Source organism: Schistocerca americana, chromosome 8, assembly GCF_021461395.2.
Source record: "Schistocerca americana isolate TAMUIC-IGC-003095 chromosome 8, iqSchAmer2.1, whole genome shotgun sequence".
Taxonomy (NCBI): Eukaryota; Metazoa; Arthropoda; class Insecta; order Orthoptera; family Acrididae; genus Schistocerca; species Schistocerca americana.
The window spans coordinates 185,435,849-185,452,737 of record NC_060126.1 but is presented as its reverse complement, the minus strand read 5'-3'; the positions used below and the strand labels follow the sequence as shown (position 1 = coordinate 185,452,737).

The 16,889-nt window shown below is 40.9% G+C and overlaps 1 protein-coding gene across 1 annotated transcript in view; it reads right to left on the bottom strand.

Annotated features, from left to right (window-relative positions):
- The window catches only part of LOC124545477 (uncharacterized protein CG3556-like), a 43,431-nt gene that overhangs the window by 4,879 nt on the left and 21,663 nt on the right, over positions 1 to 16,889 (bottom strand). Inside the window, exons 3-4 of the mRNA XM_047124410.1 lie at positions 5,838 to 6,027; positions 2,295 to 2,449 (exon numbers count right to left, since the gene is read on the bottom strand). Coding sequence (XP_046980366.1) covers positions 2,295 to 2,449; positions 5,838 to 6,027 — 345 coding nt within the window. The remainder of the gene's footprint in view (positions 1 to 2,294; positions 2,450 to 5,837; positions 6,028 to 16,889) is intronic.

Sequence of the window (16,889 nt, the reverse complement as noted above, 5' to 3'; positions counted from 1 at the left end):
ATTCAGCCTTAGAGAACCCCAAATGTGATTCCTCTCCAGTCAGAATAACATCCCCAAACTAAATTGGTTGAATTGCTAAATTCAACTTTCTGCATTCCTTTGGTTGGATATGACATTATCCATTGGTTGACTATACCTTCTATCCCATAATTTATCCAGGAGAATATTGCGCTTCACACAGTCAAAAGCATTAGATAGGTCGAAGAATATACCAGTATTCCAGCAAAATTATGCAAGACCTCAAAGCGCAGTTCACATTACAGATGCCTTGACGAATGTGATGTGACAGATAGATGTATATATTCATGCCAGCCTACAGAATGCAATATTAATGGACTGCCAAAGCATATGTTTCACCCATGGCAAGAAATTTCTCAAGATGACATTCGGTGGCTGTTTACTTCTGTGCCACAAGCAATACAAAAGTGTTGAAGTTTTCCTGGCTGATCGAATATTCCAACATTTTTTGGGAGTGCACCCAGGATGTTATTAACTCTTGTTCCAATATTTCGGCTGACAACCTTTCAGCCATTCTCTAAGCGAGCCGCTTGCAAGATTTTGAAAGCACTTTACACTGAGGAGTAAACACACATGTGTAAAAGATGACACTGTTAGCAACAAGAGCGTCAGTCACAGCTAAAACTTAACGTCTCCAAGAGTAACACAAAACAATAACAGTCAGCAAATCCACAGTGCTTACTAAGTATTTGTTAAGTTGTTGTGGGTGGCACATGTAAGAATTCCAGGCTATGAAGACCTAGAGCACCTTTCGGAGCACAGATGTGAAATGAGGGGCTTCCATAATTTGTCAAGCTGGAAATCCTCGTCTTGCTTGAGCAGGTTATTGGCTAATTGTATTTCCATTGGCCATTCCAAAAATTACGAAAAAGATAAGATGCTGACCACAGCGTCGTCCTATTTTGATTCAGAGGTCAAGGAAGCTTGGAAATACGATTAACAGACAACTTGTTCAACTGGGAAGAGGGTTTCCAGCTTGACAAATCATTGAAACCTGTCATTTTATGTCTGCGCTCTCAGAGGGAAATTCTTCTAGGCTGTCACTACCTGGCATTCAAATATATGTCATCCATAATAATCAGATAAATGCTTTGTAAGCACTATGAATTGGCTGATTCTGTGCTTGCTCTTAGAGGTGTAATGTTTCATCTATGATTGATGTTCTTGTTGCCAACAGTTTTATCTTTGACACATGAGCCTTAACTCCACGGTTTAGTGTTTTAAAAATCTTGCAAGTGCCTCACATTGAGAATGGATGAAAGGTTGTCAGCCGAAATATCGACACAAGAATTAATAATATTCTGGATGCACTCACAAAAAATGATGGAATACAAGAGTGTATTCGTGCCCTTAGCCGGTAACACCTCATACTGATGTTGATAGCAGAGATCAGTTTCAAACAAAATGAAAGTTCAATCACTTAATGTTTGTTATGTGTGGGCTACTACCACTGAGTTCATAAATAGTTAACTGGTGTTTCACGGCATAATACTTTCTATTTCTGTTACCGTTTCTAATGAGCCTTGTCAATGTGACGTAAACCATACGTCCTACCATTTCAATCAGGGGACTGGGTGACAAGATGCAGTGGTTCAAAGCTATCCAGTCGTCCAGATTTAGGTTCCTTGTTTTCCCTAAATTATGTAAGCCAAGTGCTGGGATGGATTGTTTGAAAAAGTCATAGCTGATAAACAGCCCTTTCCTTGGAAACGAGGAGACTGTGTTCTGTAGCTTCAGGAAGTAAACCACTACGTGGACTTCATGTACCTTAGATTTCCAGTAATGATAGTTCTCCACATACTAGTGAGGAGATGGATTTTTCATGTATTATCAAATAACATCGTCACTACTTTCAGTGATTGATTTGGGTACAGAAATGGTTAGACATTATCCCAAAAGACTTTGCTTACAGTACAATGCATGCCTATAGAAATTCACTTGGAATGAGCATGAAGTTGTTTGCCTGTATCACCACTGCTGTTGGACATAACTTCAGCCTTGTGGCAGGGAACATGCCACTTCCAAAAGATGCACATTTTGAAGAGACAGGGAATCCTATGCAGCAGACTGTTCCAACATTGTTCTATGAGGCATGGGTGCCAACGCCAACATGCATGCTCTTTGTCTACCATTGCGATGGAACAGCCAGCTGTACAGTATTCCAAGGGTATCAGGTATCGTCTGACATTATAGTGCCTTTGACAGATTTCAAATTAACTAAATAATTCACACAGTTGGTAAAGTAAGTAAGAATATTGCAGGTGCAGTGGCCATACCAACAGGAGTGAGGAGTTCATTGCCAGGTGGGCTGGCAGGGTCGGGCAGCTGTGGTGTTTGGTAGATCAGCCAGAAGAGGTAATTGGCAGGATCCTCCCTGTGGCCAGCCAGCATCGTGATGTAGTGCCCATAGGGCCACTCTGTCGCCTCAAACCTGTGAATTAATTCCAATGCTACAGTCCTGTGTGCAAGTTTCCTTCACAGCTTAAGAAGAATGTTTCCTCTTTGGAGTCTAACATTAGGTAAATATGTCGGTTTTCCATTAACATAATTGATTAATCTTCAAGATGATACCACATATAATATTATAAAAGATGTCATATCATGTAGACATTTAACTGTGGTGTGCAAACGAGGCATTTATTTAAGGATCGATGCATATCCCAACTCAGCTTCATGGTCGAGGTCACTAATACCTATACTAATATGCAACTCTCGATTAAGATCCTGGTGGTAGAAAAGACTTTCACTGCAAATATTTGAGCGACAAGGGGAGCAGAGGTGGAGGAGTGAGGCTTTTGGCACCCAGAATAGCGCCAATTAAGTATGAAAGAGTCATATGTGATTGTTGGCTGAAAGATCCTGTGAGTTAGGTTCAGTCAGGTAATTGCAAAGGCGTTTTGTTCTTCTGTGCATATTTTCTGTGTGGATAGTGTGGCATCATGGCACATAGCCTACTTCTCTGGACTAGAATCAGGAAGGTTGCTGGTCTTAACATTCCCATTTGATGGACTGTTAATCACTAACAGTGTTATATGCCCTTATTAAATGAGATACAGTGGAAAGATTTGTAATTTAACCGAGGGGATTGCGGCAAAGTCTGGTGACAACCCCCTCTCCTCTCCTCGCCAGCCAGGTACTGACGGTGAAAATGTCTTCTACCACTGGGATTAGAACTGACAATCTCTGAGTCAGGCACCCCTACACAGGGGTACATGAGCAAGCTCAGGAATGGGGGCCAATTATTTGTGAAAGTGTTCTGCGCTATATTCAGTATCTTTCTACAGTGTCTCATGGAGAGAAGGTATATGACACTATTGGTAGGGGTGTTAAGTCCAACAGCCCACTTAGTGCTATTGGAGAGAAGCATGGTACCAGGTTCTAGCCTTTCCCTTCTTTTATTGTTATCAACAACTCAAACGTGATACAACACTCTACAGACAATCATTACAGTCACTTACACTGGACAGATACACTTAACACACATAATATGCAACTCTCCCAAGTGGTTTCATATTGAAAGGCTTGCACAAGACTGTGAAACACACAAATTTGTTCTTTTATTCATTATATACCCCGTGATGAGATATCAGTAACCACAATTAGGGTAGTATTTAGGATTCAATAACGTATGCAGATGCCACGTGGGAAATATTTGTCATACAAATAGAGTATTTGTTGTACAGACTTTGGCATGCAACTATTGAAACACGGTACGTCCTGTAGAGCAAAACTAAGTGGTAAATGATAAGTAGCAAGGGTTTTCGGGTGGTACAAGTCGTCAGTATTATACGAATCCAGCTTATAAAGGCTCTTTGAATACTCAGGTGCAGCATCGATATGTCGATACATTTAGAGGTATCGCAAGTCAATTCCCTTGTCTCAATAGTTGTACCCGTAAGACCAAACAGTTTCGAGACTGGACTAATAAAAAACAGAGACAAGGTGTGTTGTGTACATAGTTCCGCGTAGTCAGCACGTACACAACTTTCCCACTAGAACGTGCCCCGCTAAGCACAACAGCGCAGGCGCAGCACTCGTCCATCTCCGCACTACGAGATGGCGCTGCCATAGAGACGGACCAAATTCTGCTTCCGCCGATCTGCGTATTAATATGTAATGCAGCCAGTGAGATTGCTGCTAAAGTAGAACCTTTTCTCATCACAGATCACACTCGCGCAGTGATACATGAACGCGCGAGGTGTTATAACCAGCGTATAGACCTCTGATTAGTCAGTCTGCATTTGTCTGCACCAGTCTGTACCAGTCTACATTTGTCTGTACCAGTCTATAGTCAAGTTTCAGTCTGCACCTAAGAAGATTACCATATTCCCGTACATAGCCATGAAGATAAATGTATAGACACTTTTGTCAAGTATCAGAGATATATGTGAGAATAAGATTAACGTACCAATACCAAAGGAACTTCAGGGGTCAATTGTAAATAGCATTCAGAACCAAGTTAAGTAATTTTTATGTGTCTTATTATTTTAATAAATGTGTGTGAAAATTAATCAAGTTCTGTTTAAAGTTGGCCACCGTCAGTCTGCTACTCTAAGCGTGCAAGTGGTATTTCTATCGTCTGACCTAACGGCAGAAGATAAACACGCCACGATAAGACCACAAGACATATAGCTGACACTCGCTTACTTTGTTAGAGCGACAAGTCAAATAATCTGATGGTGTGTGTGCTGAAGGTCTTACAGTATGCACACCTCAAGGTGGGATGGTAGTTTAGGTCTTTTACATTGTCGATCGTACAACTATGTAAAGCTGTCTGAGAAGTGCTTGTTTGTGGTATTGTACGACCCACCCATCACTTTGACTTGGGTATTGTACGACCCACCCATCACTTTGACTTGGGTGTCAGTTATATTGTTAACGCATTGACCTCTCTTGTAAATTTCTGCACTTCGTCATTTTGTGGTACACTCGTACTGATGACACGAAGTCTCCTCACTTGAAGTGATTTTTTCCAGATCTTGGAATATGTCCACACATCTTTGTTTTTATTTGGGAGTCAAAGTGTGCAGGATATAATTTGCATATCTCTTTCTCTTCTTCAAATCGTGCTATAGAATGTATTGAACACTTTATTTAGATATGTTTCATTGCAAATTGTTTGACAACAAAGTTGACACACTATAACCACACGTTCAGTACTTGACACGGCCTTCTCGCAACTGACTGGTTGAATGCGCGTCTGTTGCTTACAGGTGTTAGTTCAAGCTACCAGCGTAATTACTGCGCTGGCGTCGCTTATATGTGAGAAATTAATCAGTCTCGGAACTTTTAGGACAGACGGTGTGTTCTGCAGTGGTAGTGAAAGAGTACTTTCCGATACACTCACGGTCAATTACACCCGACTTCAAAACGTTGATCTCGTCACCATTTGACAGAATCAGTCAATATCTTCGACATGTAAAAAACAGGTAACAGTACATACTCTGAACAAAGCGTAACGAGACTTCGTTAAGACATATCAAAGAATGAAGGTGTGTTACACATTGCAGGAAGTTGCTGAGGGGCCATTCGCTTGCATTGCCCCAGACACTTATTCTTTTGAATACCATGTCACGATGAGACAGTGACACCATCAAATCAAAAATCTGTTCAGCGAAATCTCTGAATCAATCATTAACCAGTGCAATTAGTTTGTTCGGCCACTACCAACAGAAAGTATATAAATATGCGTTTCATAAATTGAAACACCTTTTATTGCCGCAAAAAGGCGTTTCAATTTATAAAAGTAATATTACAAGCTGTTACAACGTCTAAGAAACATACGACGTATTCTTAGCGGGCCTTTTCTGAAGACTCACTGATAATGCTCGTCTATCGAAGCGGCGAGGATCATAACGTCATAGAAGGACGTGTTGCGCACAGGGTGAAGTAAAAGGGTGTACTTCTCTGATACGTTCGTTCCCACCCAGATGGAATATGTGATGGTCACGTGCGGGTCCTTTCGATGGTCCACGCCAGTGATGTCTGCCACTCTGAGGTGATCTGCAACTGTTTAACGAAATTAAGTCAGGTACAAATGTCTCTACGCCATTATAGTTTTGTGTGATCACGAAGAGTAAAAGATTGTCGATCTAACTAAATACTTAGAGATAAAATTATGGATAACTTAATATGGAACCATTGCATATGAAATGTTATGAAGGAGCCGAACCGAGTACTGCGTTTTATTCAGAGAAAACTTAGAAGGTGCAACAAATCCACAAAAGAAACTGTCTATACTATACTTGTTCGTTCTCTTGTGCAGTACTGCTTCACAGTATGGGATCCTTACCAGATGGGACTAACAGAAAACAACAGAAATGTTAAAGAAAGGGCAACTTGCTCTGTATTATCACGAAATAGGGGAGACAGTGCCACGTTTATGGTAAGTGAGTTCGAGTGGAAATCATTAAAGGAAAAATGCTTTTTGTTGTTCTTTTCACAAAATTACAATAAATAACTTTCTCCTCTGAATACCAAAATCTATTGTTGACTCCCACGTGAAATAAGAGAAACTAGTGTCAATTTTAACCACATGTATTCGAGAGTAGGGAAATAATTTGAAGGTGACTCTTTGATTCCTATGCCCTACTTAAGTGTGAATTGTAGAGTAATCATATAGATTATATAAATGTGAAACAGCCAGCGCCTTTTACTTACGAGCTATTCATATGAAAATTAAATTCTTAATTGAAGAATCCTGGGAAACAAATGTACAAAATATGAAAGCACTCTTCAAGCTACAAAAAAGGGCTACAAGGATAGCAACAAAAAATAGCAATGAGGTCCACTGTAAGAAGCGGCTCAAAATATTGAGGTTTTACGCCATGTGAGTATATTATTTACCAATTAGTTACACACACGAAAAGATCTCGATAATTATTCGCCAAATAACTCTTTCCCATGACCACAGAACGAGATCTAGATTTAACTTGCACTTACCAAGAAAGAACAAGTTGAAACCACCAGTTTCTACCAAAGAATAAAATTTCAGAATAAATTGCTCAGATTCATTACTAAAAGGAACGTATTTAAAAAGCTGCTAAAAAGTATTCATTATGCAAAACATCCAATAAAATGAAATGTCAATTACATTTCATAAAGTACAGATATGGCAAAAAAATTTAATATAAGTAAACCACTAAACCCCCATTTCTTTATAGAATCGAACTGCTATTTATAAAACAGCTACAGACGTCTGATTGCTTTACAAATCATTTAATGAGTGCAATTTTAATGCTAAGCATATAAGCGAGAAAAAGGTCAGGAAATATTTTAAAGTTCATTGGAAGGCGCTAAGAGCTGTCATTATCAAATACTGGATGAGTGTAACATAGGTAATGGCACTTCATTTTGAACAATATCTAGTTTTTCAAACATCTCAATGTTTGTGACGTTATAACTCTTGATCTGTGAATCCAAAAATGACAGAATTTTGCAGATACATTCATTGGTATATGTATTGCGTTCGAAGTTTGTTGTTGTTGTGGTCTTCAGTCCTGAGACTGGTTTGATGCAGCTCTTCATGCTACCCTATCCTGTGCAAGCTTCTTCATCTCCCTGTACTTACTACAACCCACATCCTTCTGAATCTGCTTAGTGTATTCATCTCTTGGTCTCCCTCAACTGTTTTTACCGTCCACACTGCCCTCCAATGCTAAATTTGTGATCCCTTGATGCCTCAGAACATATCCTACTAACTGGTCCCTTCTTTTTGTCAAGTTGTGCCACATACTCCTCTTCTTCCCAATTCTATTCAATACTTCATCATTAGTTATGTGATCTACCCACCTAATCTTCAGCATTCTTCTGTAGCACCACATTTCGAAAACTACTATTCTCTTCTTGTTCAAACTATTTATCGTCCATGTTTCACTTCCATACATGGCTACACTCCATACAAATACTTTCAGAAACGACTTCCTGACACTTAAACCTATACTCGAGGTTAACAAATTTCTCTTCTTCAGAAACGCTTTCCTTGCCATTGCCAGTCTACATTTTATATCTTCTCTACTTCGACGATCATCAGTTATTTTGCTCCCCAAACAGCAAAACTCCTTTACTACTTTAAGTGCCTTATTTCCTAATCTAATTCCCTCAGCATCACCAGACTTAATTCGACTACATTCCACTATCCTCGTTTTGCTTTTGTTGATGTTCATCTTATATCCTCCTTTCAAGACACTGTCCATTCCGTTCAACTGCTCTTCCAAGTCCTTTGCTGTCTCTGACAGAATTACAATGTCATCGACGAACCTCAAAGTTTTTATTTCTTCTCCACGGATTTTAATACCTACTCCGAATTTTTCTTTTGTTTCCTTTACTGCTTGCTCAATATACAGATTGAATAACGTTGGGGAGAGGCTACAACCCTGTCTCACTCCCTTCCCAACCACTGCTTCCCTTTCATGCCCCTCGACTCTTATAACTGCCATCTGCTTTCTGTACAAATTGTAAATAGCCTTTCGCTCCCTGTATTTTACCCCTGCCACCTTCACAATTTGAAACAGAGTATTCCAGTCAACATTGTCAAAAGCTTTCTCTAAGTCTACAAATGCTAGAACGTAGGTTTGCCTTTCCTTAATCTTTCTTCTAAGATAAGTCGTAAGGTCAGTATTGCCTCAGGTGTTCCAATATTTCTATGGAATCCAAACTGATCTTCCCTGAGGTTGGCTTCTACTAGTTTTTCCATTCGTCTGTAAAGAATTCGCGTTAGTATTTTACAGCCGTGACTTATTAAACTGATAGTTCGGTAATTTTCACATCTGTCAACACCTGCTTTCTTTGGGATTGGAATTATTATATTCTTCTTGAAGTCTGAGGGTATTTCGCCTGTCTCATACATCTTGCTCACCAGATGGTAGAGTTTTGTCAGAACTGGCTCTACCAAGGCTGTCAGTAGCTCTAATGGAATGTTGTCTATTCCCGGGGCCTTGTTTCGACTCAGGTCTTTTAGTGCTCTGTCAAACTCTTCACGCAGTATCTTATCTCCCGTTTCATCTTCATCTACATCCTCTTCCATTTCCATAATATTGTCCTCAAGTACATCGCCCTTGTATAGACCCTCTATATACTCCTGCCACCTTTCTGCTTTCCCTTCTTTGCTTAGAACTGGGTTTCCATCTGAGCTCTTGATATTCATACAAGTGGTTCTCTTTTCTCCAAAGGTCTCTTTAATTTTCCTGTAGGCAGTATCTATCTTACCCCTAGTGAGATAAGCCTCTACATCCTTACATTTGTCCTGTAGCCATCCCCGCTTAGCCATTTTGCACTTCCTGTCGATCTCATTTTTGAGACATCTGCATTCCTTTTTGCCTGCTTCATTTACTGCATTTTTATATTTTCTCCTTTCGTCAGTTAAGTTCAATATTTCTTCTGTTACCCAACAAGGATTTCTACTAGCCCTCATCTGTTTACCCACTTGATCCTCTGCTGCCTTCACTACTTCATCCCTCAGAGTTACCCATTCTTCTTCTACTGTACTTCTTTCCCCCATTTCTGTCAATTGTTCCCTTATGCTCTCTCTGATACTCTCTACAACCTCTGGTTCATTCAGTTTATCCAGGTCCCATCTCCTTAAATTCCCACCTTTTTGCAGTTTCTTCAGTTTTAATCTACAGTTCATAACCAATAAATTGTGGTCAGAGTCCACATCTGCCCCTGGAAATGTCTTACAATTTAACACCTGGTTCCTAAACCTCTTTCTTACCATTATATAATCTATCTGATACCTTCTAGTATCTCCAGGATCCTTCCATGTATACAACCTTCCTTAATGATTCTTGAACCAAGTGTTAGCTATGATTAAGTTATCCACTGTGCAAAACTCTATCAGGCGGCTGCCTCTTTCATTTCTTAGCCCCAATCCATATTCACGTACTATGTTTCCTACTCTCGAATTCCAGTCACCTATGTCTATTAAATTTTCGTCTCCCTTCACTACCTGAATAATTTTTTTTATGTCATCATACATTTCTCAATTTCTTCATTATCTGCAGAGCTAGTTGGAGTTAGTAGTGAGGAAGTAATAAATTAAAATGGCGTGTCTGATGTCGAAGTTTCATTGCATGAACAGCAAAAATATAGGAAATGGTGACCTTTTCTCTGTTCATCCTTTTGTGAGGGTGTCAGTAAGAAAAACCGCTTGTTGGAAGTCGCTAAATGCTCTCATTCACAAATACTGGAGGATATATTGTGAATAATTGTTACACCACAAGTTACACTGACTCAAGACATATAGGCCTATATAGTTTCTAACTGAAATACTTAGCTTACTGTATTATACTTTTAACATAAGATTATACCTCTTAAAGAGTAGAATATCATAGCATGTTAAAATTTTAAATTCGGTCAATAATTACAGGAAATACCGAAAATCAAATATTTGTTACCCCTGGATAGCGCTAGACAAGCAGCTGGCAACTGAGACCATGTACCATTAAACATGAGTCGGGTTAGTTGTATAGTAAGAGAGATAGTAATAAAACATCTTTCTAATTTCACAACTCACTTTCGAAGTATAATAGCTACCTTTCTGTAGCACCTTATGTCAAAGCTATGCAAGAGGGAATGGCAACACCATGCAATCTTTCTAAAATGAAATACGCACTATTATGGAGGAATAATAACTCATTGTTACAGGCGAGCATATAAGAGGTTGCGCTGTACAAAACGGAAAACAAGTCCATTTCACTTTATGAAATAATTTCTTTGTAAACATGTATAAACAGTACATTCCTGTACACTAATGATTCATCAAAGGAGATTGCGTTTTTATTTTTATTTACTGGCCTTATATTCGAGAGCATGGAGTTTGTTCTCCCCATCTGGTCATTCCGAATCAAGTATTCCATGGTTTACCTAATTTATTGTTTAAATGAATTATGTTTTCTCGTTTTTCAGCTGTAAGACCATACCTTGTCCAATATCCTTGAAAAACTGATCGCTAAATAAGTCAGATTACTACTACTAATATACTAAAATACTATTCTGCAATAACAACTGAGGCTGCATATCTGATTGTTCTATTTTTTTTGTCTCACACTAAGTAATAATAAGTGAGGCCTACCACATTTTATAAACATCTCTACACATAAATGTGAAACTACTCCTCCATAGATCACTCAAACTTTCATTTATTATTTCCACACATCTATGAAGGCACTAAGAATTAGAAAACAAATATGCACACTGGGTGTTCGTCCTACTGTGCCAGGTGGAGGCTTCGATTTTGGTGGCCATGCCCCTTTGATACACTATGTGATCAAAAGTATCCGGACACTTGGCTGAAAATGACTTACAAGTCAATTCGGTGTTCACCCACCTTTATGACAGCTTCCACTCTCGCAGGCATACGTTCAGTCAGGTACTGGAAGGTTTCTTGGGGAATGGCAGCCTATTCTTCACGGAGTGCTGCACTGAGGAGAGCTATCGATGTCGGTCGGTGAGGCCTGGCACGAAGTCGGCGTTCCAAAACATCCCAAAGGTGTTCTATAGGATTCAGGTGACTCTGTGCAGGCCAGTCGATTACAGGGATGTTATTGTCGTGTAACCACTCCGCCACAGGCCGGGCATTATGAACTGGTGCTCGATCGTGTTGAAAGATGCAATTACCATTCCTGAATTGCCCTTCAACAGTGGGAAGCAAGAAGGTGCTTAAAACATAAATGTAAGCATGTACTGTGATAGTGCCACGCAAAACAACAAGGGGTACAAGCCCCCTCCATGAAAAACACGACCACACCGTAACACCACCGCCTCCGAATTTCACTGTTGGCGTTACCGACACTGCAGATGACGTTCACTAGGCATTCGCCATACCCACACCCTGCCATCAGATCGCCATATTATGTACCGTGATTCGTCACTTCACACAACGTTTTTTCACTTTTCAATCGTCCAATGTTTACGCTCCTTACACCAAGCGAGGCGACGTTTGCATTTACCAGAGTGATGCGTGGCTTATGAGCAGCCGCTCGACCATAAGATCCAAGTTTTCTTACCTCCCACCTAACTGTCATAGTACTTGCAGTGGATCTTGATGCAGTTTGGAATTCTTGTGTGATGGTCTGGTTAGATGTCTGCCTATTACGCATTACGACCCTCTTCAACTGATGGCGATCTCTATCAGTCAACAGACGAGGCCGGCCTGTACGCTTTTGTGCTGTACGTGTCCCTTCACGTTTCTACTTCACGGAAAAAGTGGACCTAGGGATGATTAGGGGTGTGGAAATCTCGCATACAGACGTATGACACAAGTGACACCCAATCACCTGATCACGTTCGAAGTCCGTGAGTTCCGCGGAGCGCCTCATTCTGCTCTCTCACGATGTCTAATGACTACTGGCGTCGCTGATATGGAGTACCTGGCAGCAAAATGCACCTAATATGAAAAACGCATGTTTTTGAGGGTGTCCGCGTACTTTTGATCACATAGTGTATCTACATTTACACACATAGTACGCAAACCACCATACGTTGCAAGGCTGAGGGTACCTTGTACCACTACTAGTTATTTCCTCCCCTGTTCCACTCGCAAATAGAACGAGGGAAAAACGACTGTCTAAAAGTCACAATATGACCCCAAATTTCCCGCATCTTATCTTCGTGGTCCTTATGCAAAATATACATTGTCGGCAGTAAAATCGTTCTACAGTCGGGCTATTTGTGTAATAGTGTCTCGCAGAACTGCGCAAAATAGCATCGTCTTTCTTTCATGGATTTGAATTTGAGTTCCAGAGGCATCTCCATAATATCTGCATGCTGATTGAACCTACCGGTAACAAATCTAGCATCCCATCTCCGAGTTGCTTCAATGTCTTTCTTTAATCCAGCCTGGTGGGAATCTCAAACACTCGAACGATACTCAAGAATGGATCGCACTAGCATTCTACACGCAGTCTCCTCCATGGATGAACCACACTTCCCCAAAATTTTCCCAATGAAACGAAATCGAGCATTCGTCTTCCCTACTATCAACCTGACGTGCACAATCCAAGACGGTGGCAAGCCACGCCACTCTTATCAATCACTGACGAGCCACGCCTCCCTTGTGAGTGACGTGATCATCATCGTGTGGCACTTCAAGAAAAAAATGGTTCAAATGGCTCTGAGCACTATGGGACTTAACATCTATGGTCATCACTCCCCTAGAACTTAGAACTACTTAAACCTAACTAACCTAAGGACAGCACACAACACCCAGCCATCACGAGGCAGAGAAAATCCCTGACCCCGCCGGGAATCGAACCCGGGAACCCGGGCGTGGGAAGCGAGAACGCTACTGCACGACCACGAGATGCGGGCTGTGGCACTTCAATGCCCCTCCCCACCCCTACTCCTACACTGTACCTCTCCTGCCCCACCCCTCTACAGCCAATAACAGCCTACTATTAAAACGAAATAGCCGATCACAGCTTAGAATTTTAGCTGGCATGAAAATGAAACAGCCAGTCACAAAGTAGCCTCAGAGCTGCCGTCTTGGCCATGTTCAGAAGTATCCGAATGATCAGAATCTTTTCGCGTCATTTACAAAAGTAACTTAAAAAAAACCGTATAAACGGTGTCTCCTGACACTGAGGGCTGTTCAAAAAATTCTGGAACTTTGTCCACAAAATTTTTCTACCCTTAGCTTGTACTTATTGTGCGTGGTCTCCTTCGAAATAAGCAGTCTTGGCATGCCTCTCGCTGCATCGCGCGAAGCGCCGTCTAAGAATTTTCTTTTATTTCGTCTACCATTGCAAATCTTTGCCCTTTCAATGGGGTTTTCAACTTCATAAACAAAAAAAAGTCAGCAGGGGTCAGGTGAAGCGGCACAGGGATTTCGTTTCTTGTGCAATAGTCACGCACTAACAGGGATGAATGTGCGGGTCATCTTGACGCAAGAGTCATGAAATCTATCGATACATTTCAGGCCGTTTCCTTCTCACATTTTCTCGCAGGCATCGCAACACTTCCCGACAGCACCATCGATTAACAGTTTGTCCCTGTGGCACGAATTCATGATGAAATAATCCTTCAAAGTCCAAGAAAACTATCAGCATGTTTCGGACATTTGACATGACCTAACGAGCTTTTATTGGCTTTGGAGAACATTGCTCGGCCCATTGTAAAGACTGAACCCTGACCTCAACATCATAACCTTAGACACACATCTCTTCTCTTAAGGGACACCTCGTTCCCATTTGCACGATCCAAAAACTCTTCACAGATTGCGAGGCGAACGTCTTTCTAGTCTTGACTCATGAGCCGTGGGACGAACTTGGCGGCAACACGATGCATTCCAGATGCCGCATCGGGATTTCATGATATGATATGCAACTGAAATTTTACATTCTTCTGCAATCTCTCGGACAGTCAATCTTCTATTGGCACGCACAGTTTCGTTGACGTTCCTTCCTAGAGCGTCGTCGTTAGACATCGAAGGGCGTCCTGAGCGAGGGTCATCTTTAACTTCCGTTCGGCCATTTTTAAACCGTGTGAATCAAATGTAACACCGACTTACTTAAGCACGCATCACTATAGGCTTCCTGTATCATTTGGCGTGTCTCTGTAAAAGTTTTCTGGAGTTTCACGCAAAATTTAATGGAGACGCGTTGCTCCTCTAACTCCGCCACCTCGAAATTCTCAAACTGTGGGACAGAACGTTCTACTCAATACAGCACTGAACAATAACTAACCCACATACAGCATTGAAAATCCCGACAGTTACACATTAAACACAGGCGTGTCCAGGGATGGCAATCGCATTTAGCTCCAACACACCGCTGGCGCGCAATTACGAATGTTCCGGAATTTTTTGAACAGACCTCGTATATTCCTGTTAGTTTGGTACGTAAAATATTATTGTGAACTCTCACATTAAGTGCCCCAATGCAGTTTTATGCCTAAAAGTTACAAAGCAGCGGTGACTAAAAATAACGTGAAAAAACAGGCAGATGGTACTTCCTGTTAGGCCTGAACTAAGTTATGTAGCAAAACTAACCTGACCAAGTCTGTAACTGCAGAAACATGTTGGTTAAAATATTATGCTAAGCAGATAAGCCCACAAACAAATGGGCACTCTGAATTACTGTCAGCTACACTTAGTATGAGCCGCAATGGATACCTAAATTGTTCAATGATGCTTGTCAAGTGTTACAATGGTATCTCCACGTCTAAAACATGCAAATGGTATCGGAATTTGAGCCTGTTGCTACGTACTTGATGGTTCATAGAACAGACTGTCATCACTGGAAGTTTTTAGAAGTTTTTTTTAGATATGCTTCACATTAACAACCACAATTTTAGGAGGGCAAAGGAGGGGGAGGAGAATATTATGCGTCATGTTCTGCACTAGGAAAACATAATCGACGATACTGATTGACAGCTATTCCTTATATTAGGTTATGCACAAAAACAACTATTGAGAAAGGCTGCAATATTCACAAACCGAAACTATGCTGTCAGGACTCTGTGAAACGTTTACAGATCGTATTTCCCATTATCAACCACTAAGTAGTACCAAAATCTCATCAAAACAGGCATTGTGCGGTACTTTTGAACATGGCTAAGATGGCACCTCTGGGACTACATTGTGACTGGCTGCTTCATTTTAACGACCGGTAAAATACTGATTTGTGATCCACTGTTTCGTTTTAATAGTATGCTGTTATGCCTGGAGAGAGTCAGGGAAGGAAAGGAGTGGGCAGGAGAGACAGAAGGGAAAGGGGTTTTCGTGAACTGTCAATGATGATGATGATGATGTCACTGATAAGGGGAGCGTGGTTTGTCAAATGATTGATGAGTGTGGCGTAGCTTGCCGCCATCTTGGGTTGTGACGTCAGAGGGGCGTTGCCTTCATCTGCCACAGTCTGAGACTCCACCCCCTGTGGAACAGCTGTTGTCTAAATTTTGTTTTCGAATGCCTGTCGCCATTCTAGTCACGTATACGAGTAAAATGGAGAATGTGAGGGAATTTTAGATGTTTTGTTTCTTTTTGACGAATGGCATCTATATTAACCTGCTTTGTAACTCATTCTCCTAAGTCAACTTCAAGTTGGATGTACATGAAGAAAAATGATTTAATTTATTTTAATTTTAATTCATCGGGATAACTATGTCCATGTGAGACAAGGTATCTTGGTCACGAATGAGTCATTACATGGTTTATGAAAAATTGATAATATATTTAAAAATAAAAAAGGAGAGCAGTAATCAATTAAATGAACATAAAGGATTCAGGCAGCAGCAGCCGTCTGAGACAGAAGAAGTAACAGGGCAGAAACCGATTTTGTGACTTTTAACCAGGACCGAATTTTATAAGATCATCTGTTTGCTTTAAATAGTTTAGTTTCTTGAATTCTGCGTGTTAATTTAATATCTAATAGCCACAGTTTTCGCGTTTTCGTTTGCGTCAGAAAGTAAACCGAGTTTGTGGCATATTACAAGTTTCTAATCAGAGGCGAATTATTTAGTTTCACCTGAGTGCTTCGGTAGTTAGATGTTTGAATCACTGCATATTATTCTAATTTATTAGATACAGCTCCTGCATTTTCATCAGTGTCTAGAATAGAGTTGCACAGCATGTGCTGATAGTCTGTTTCTCTGCAAAGTTTAGTTTTCCACGATCTTTATTATGGACAGGGACTGTGATTGTTGTGTGCAGATGCGAGTCGAGTTGTGACACTTCGCTCTCAGCTCCAGGCTGTGATGGCTTCAGTTATACAGCTTGAGGCTGCAGTGGATGGCCACCACTGTTCTGGGTCAGCCATGGGGATCCAATGGATGTCCAGCATGTCCAAGTCCTCCAATCGGTCTTCACCAAAGGCCAGCCCTGTTACTGCTTGCACTGAAGTTGACCCCTCACCTGTGGTATAGTGGGAGGTCTC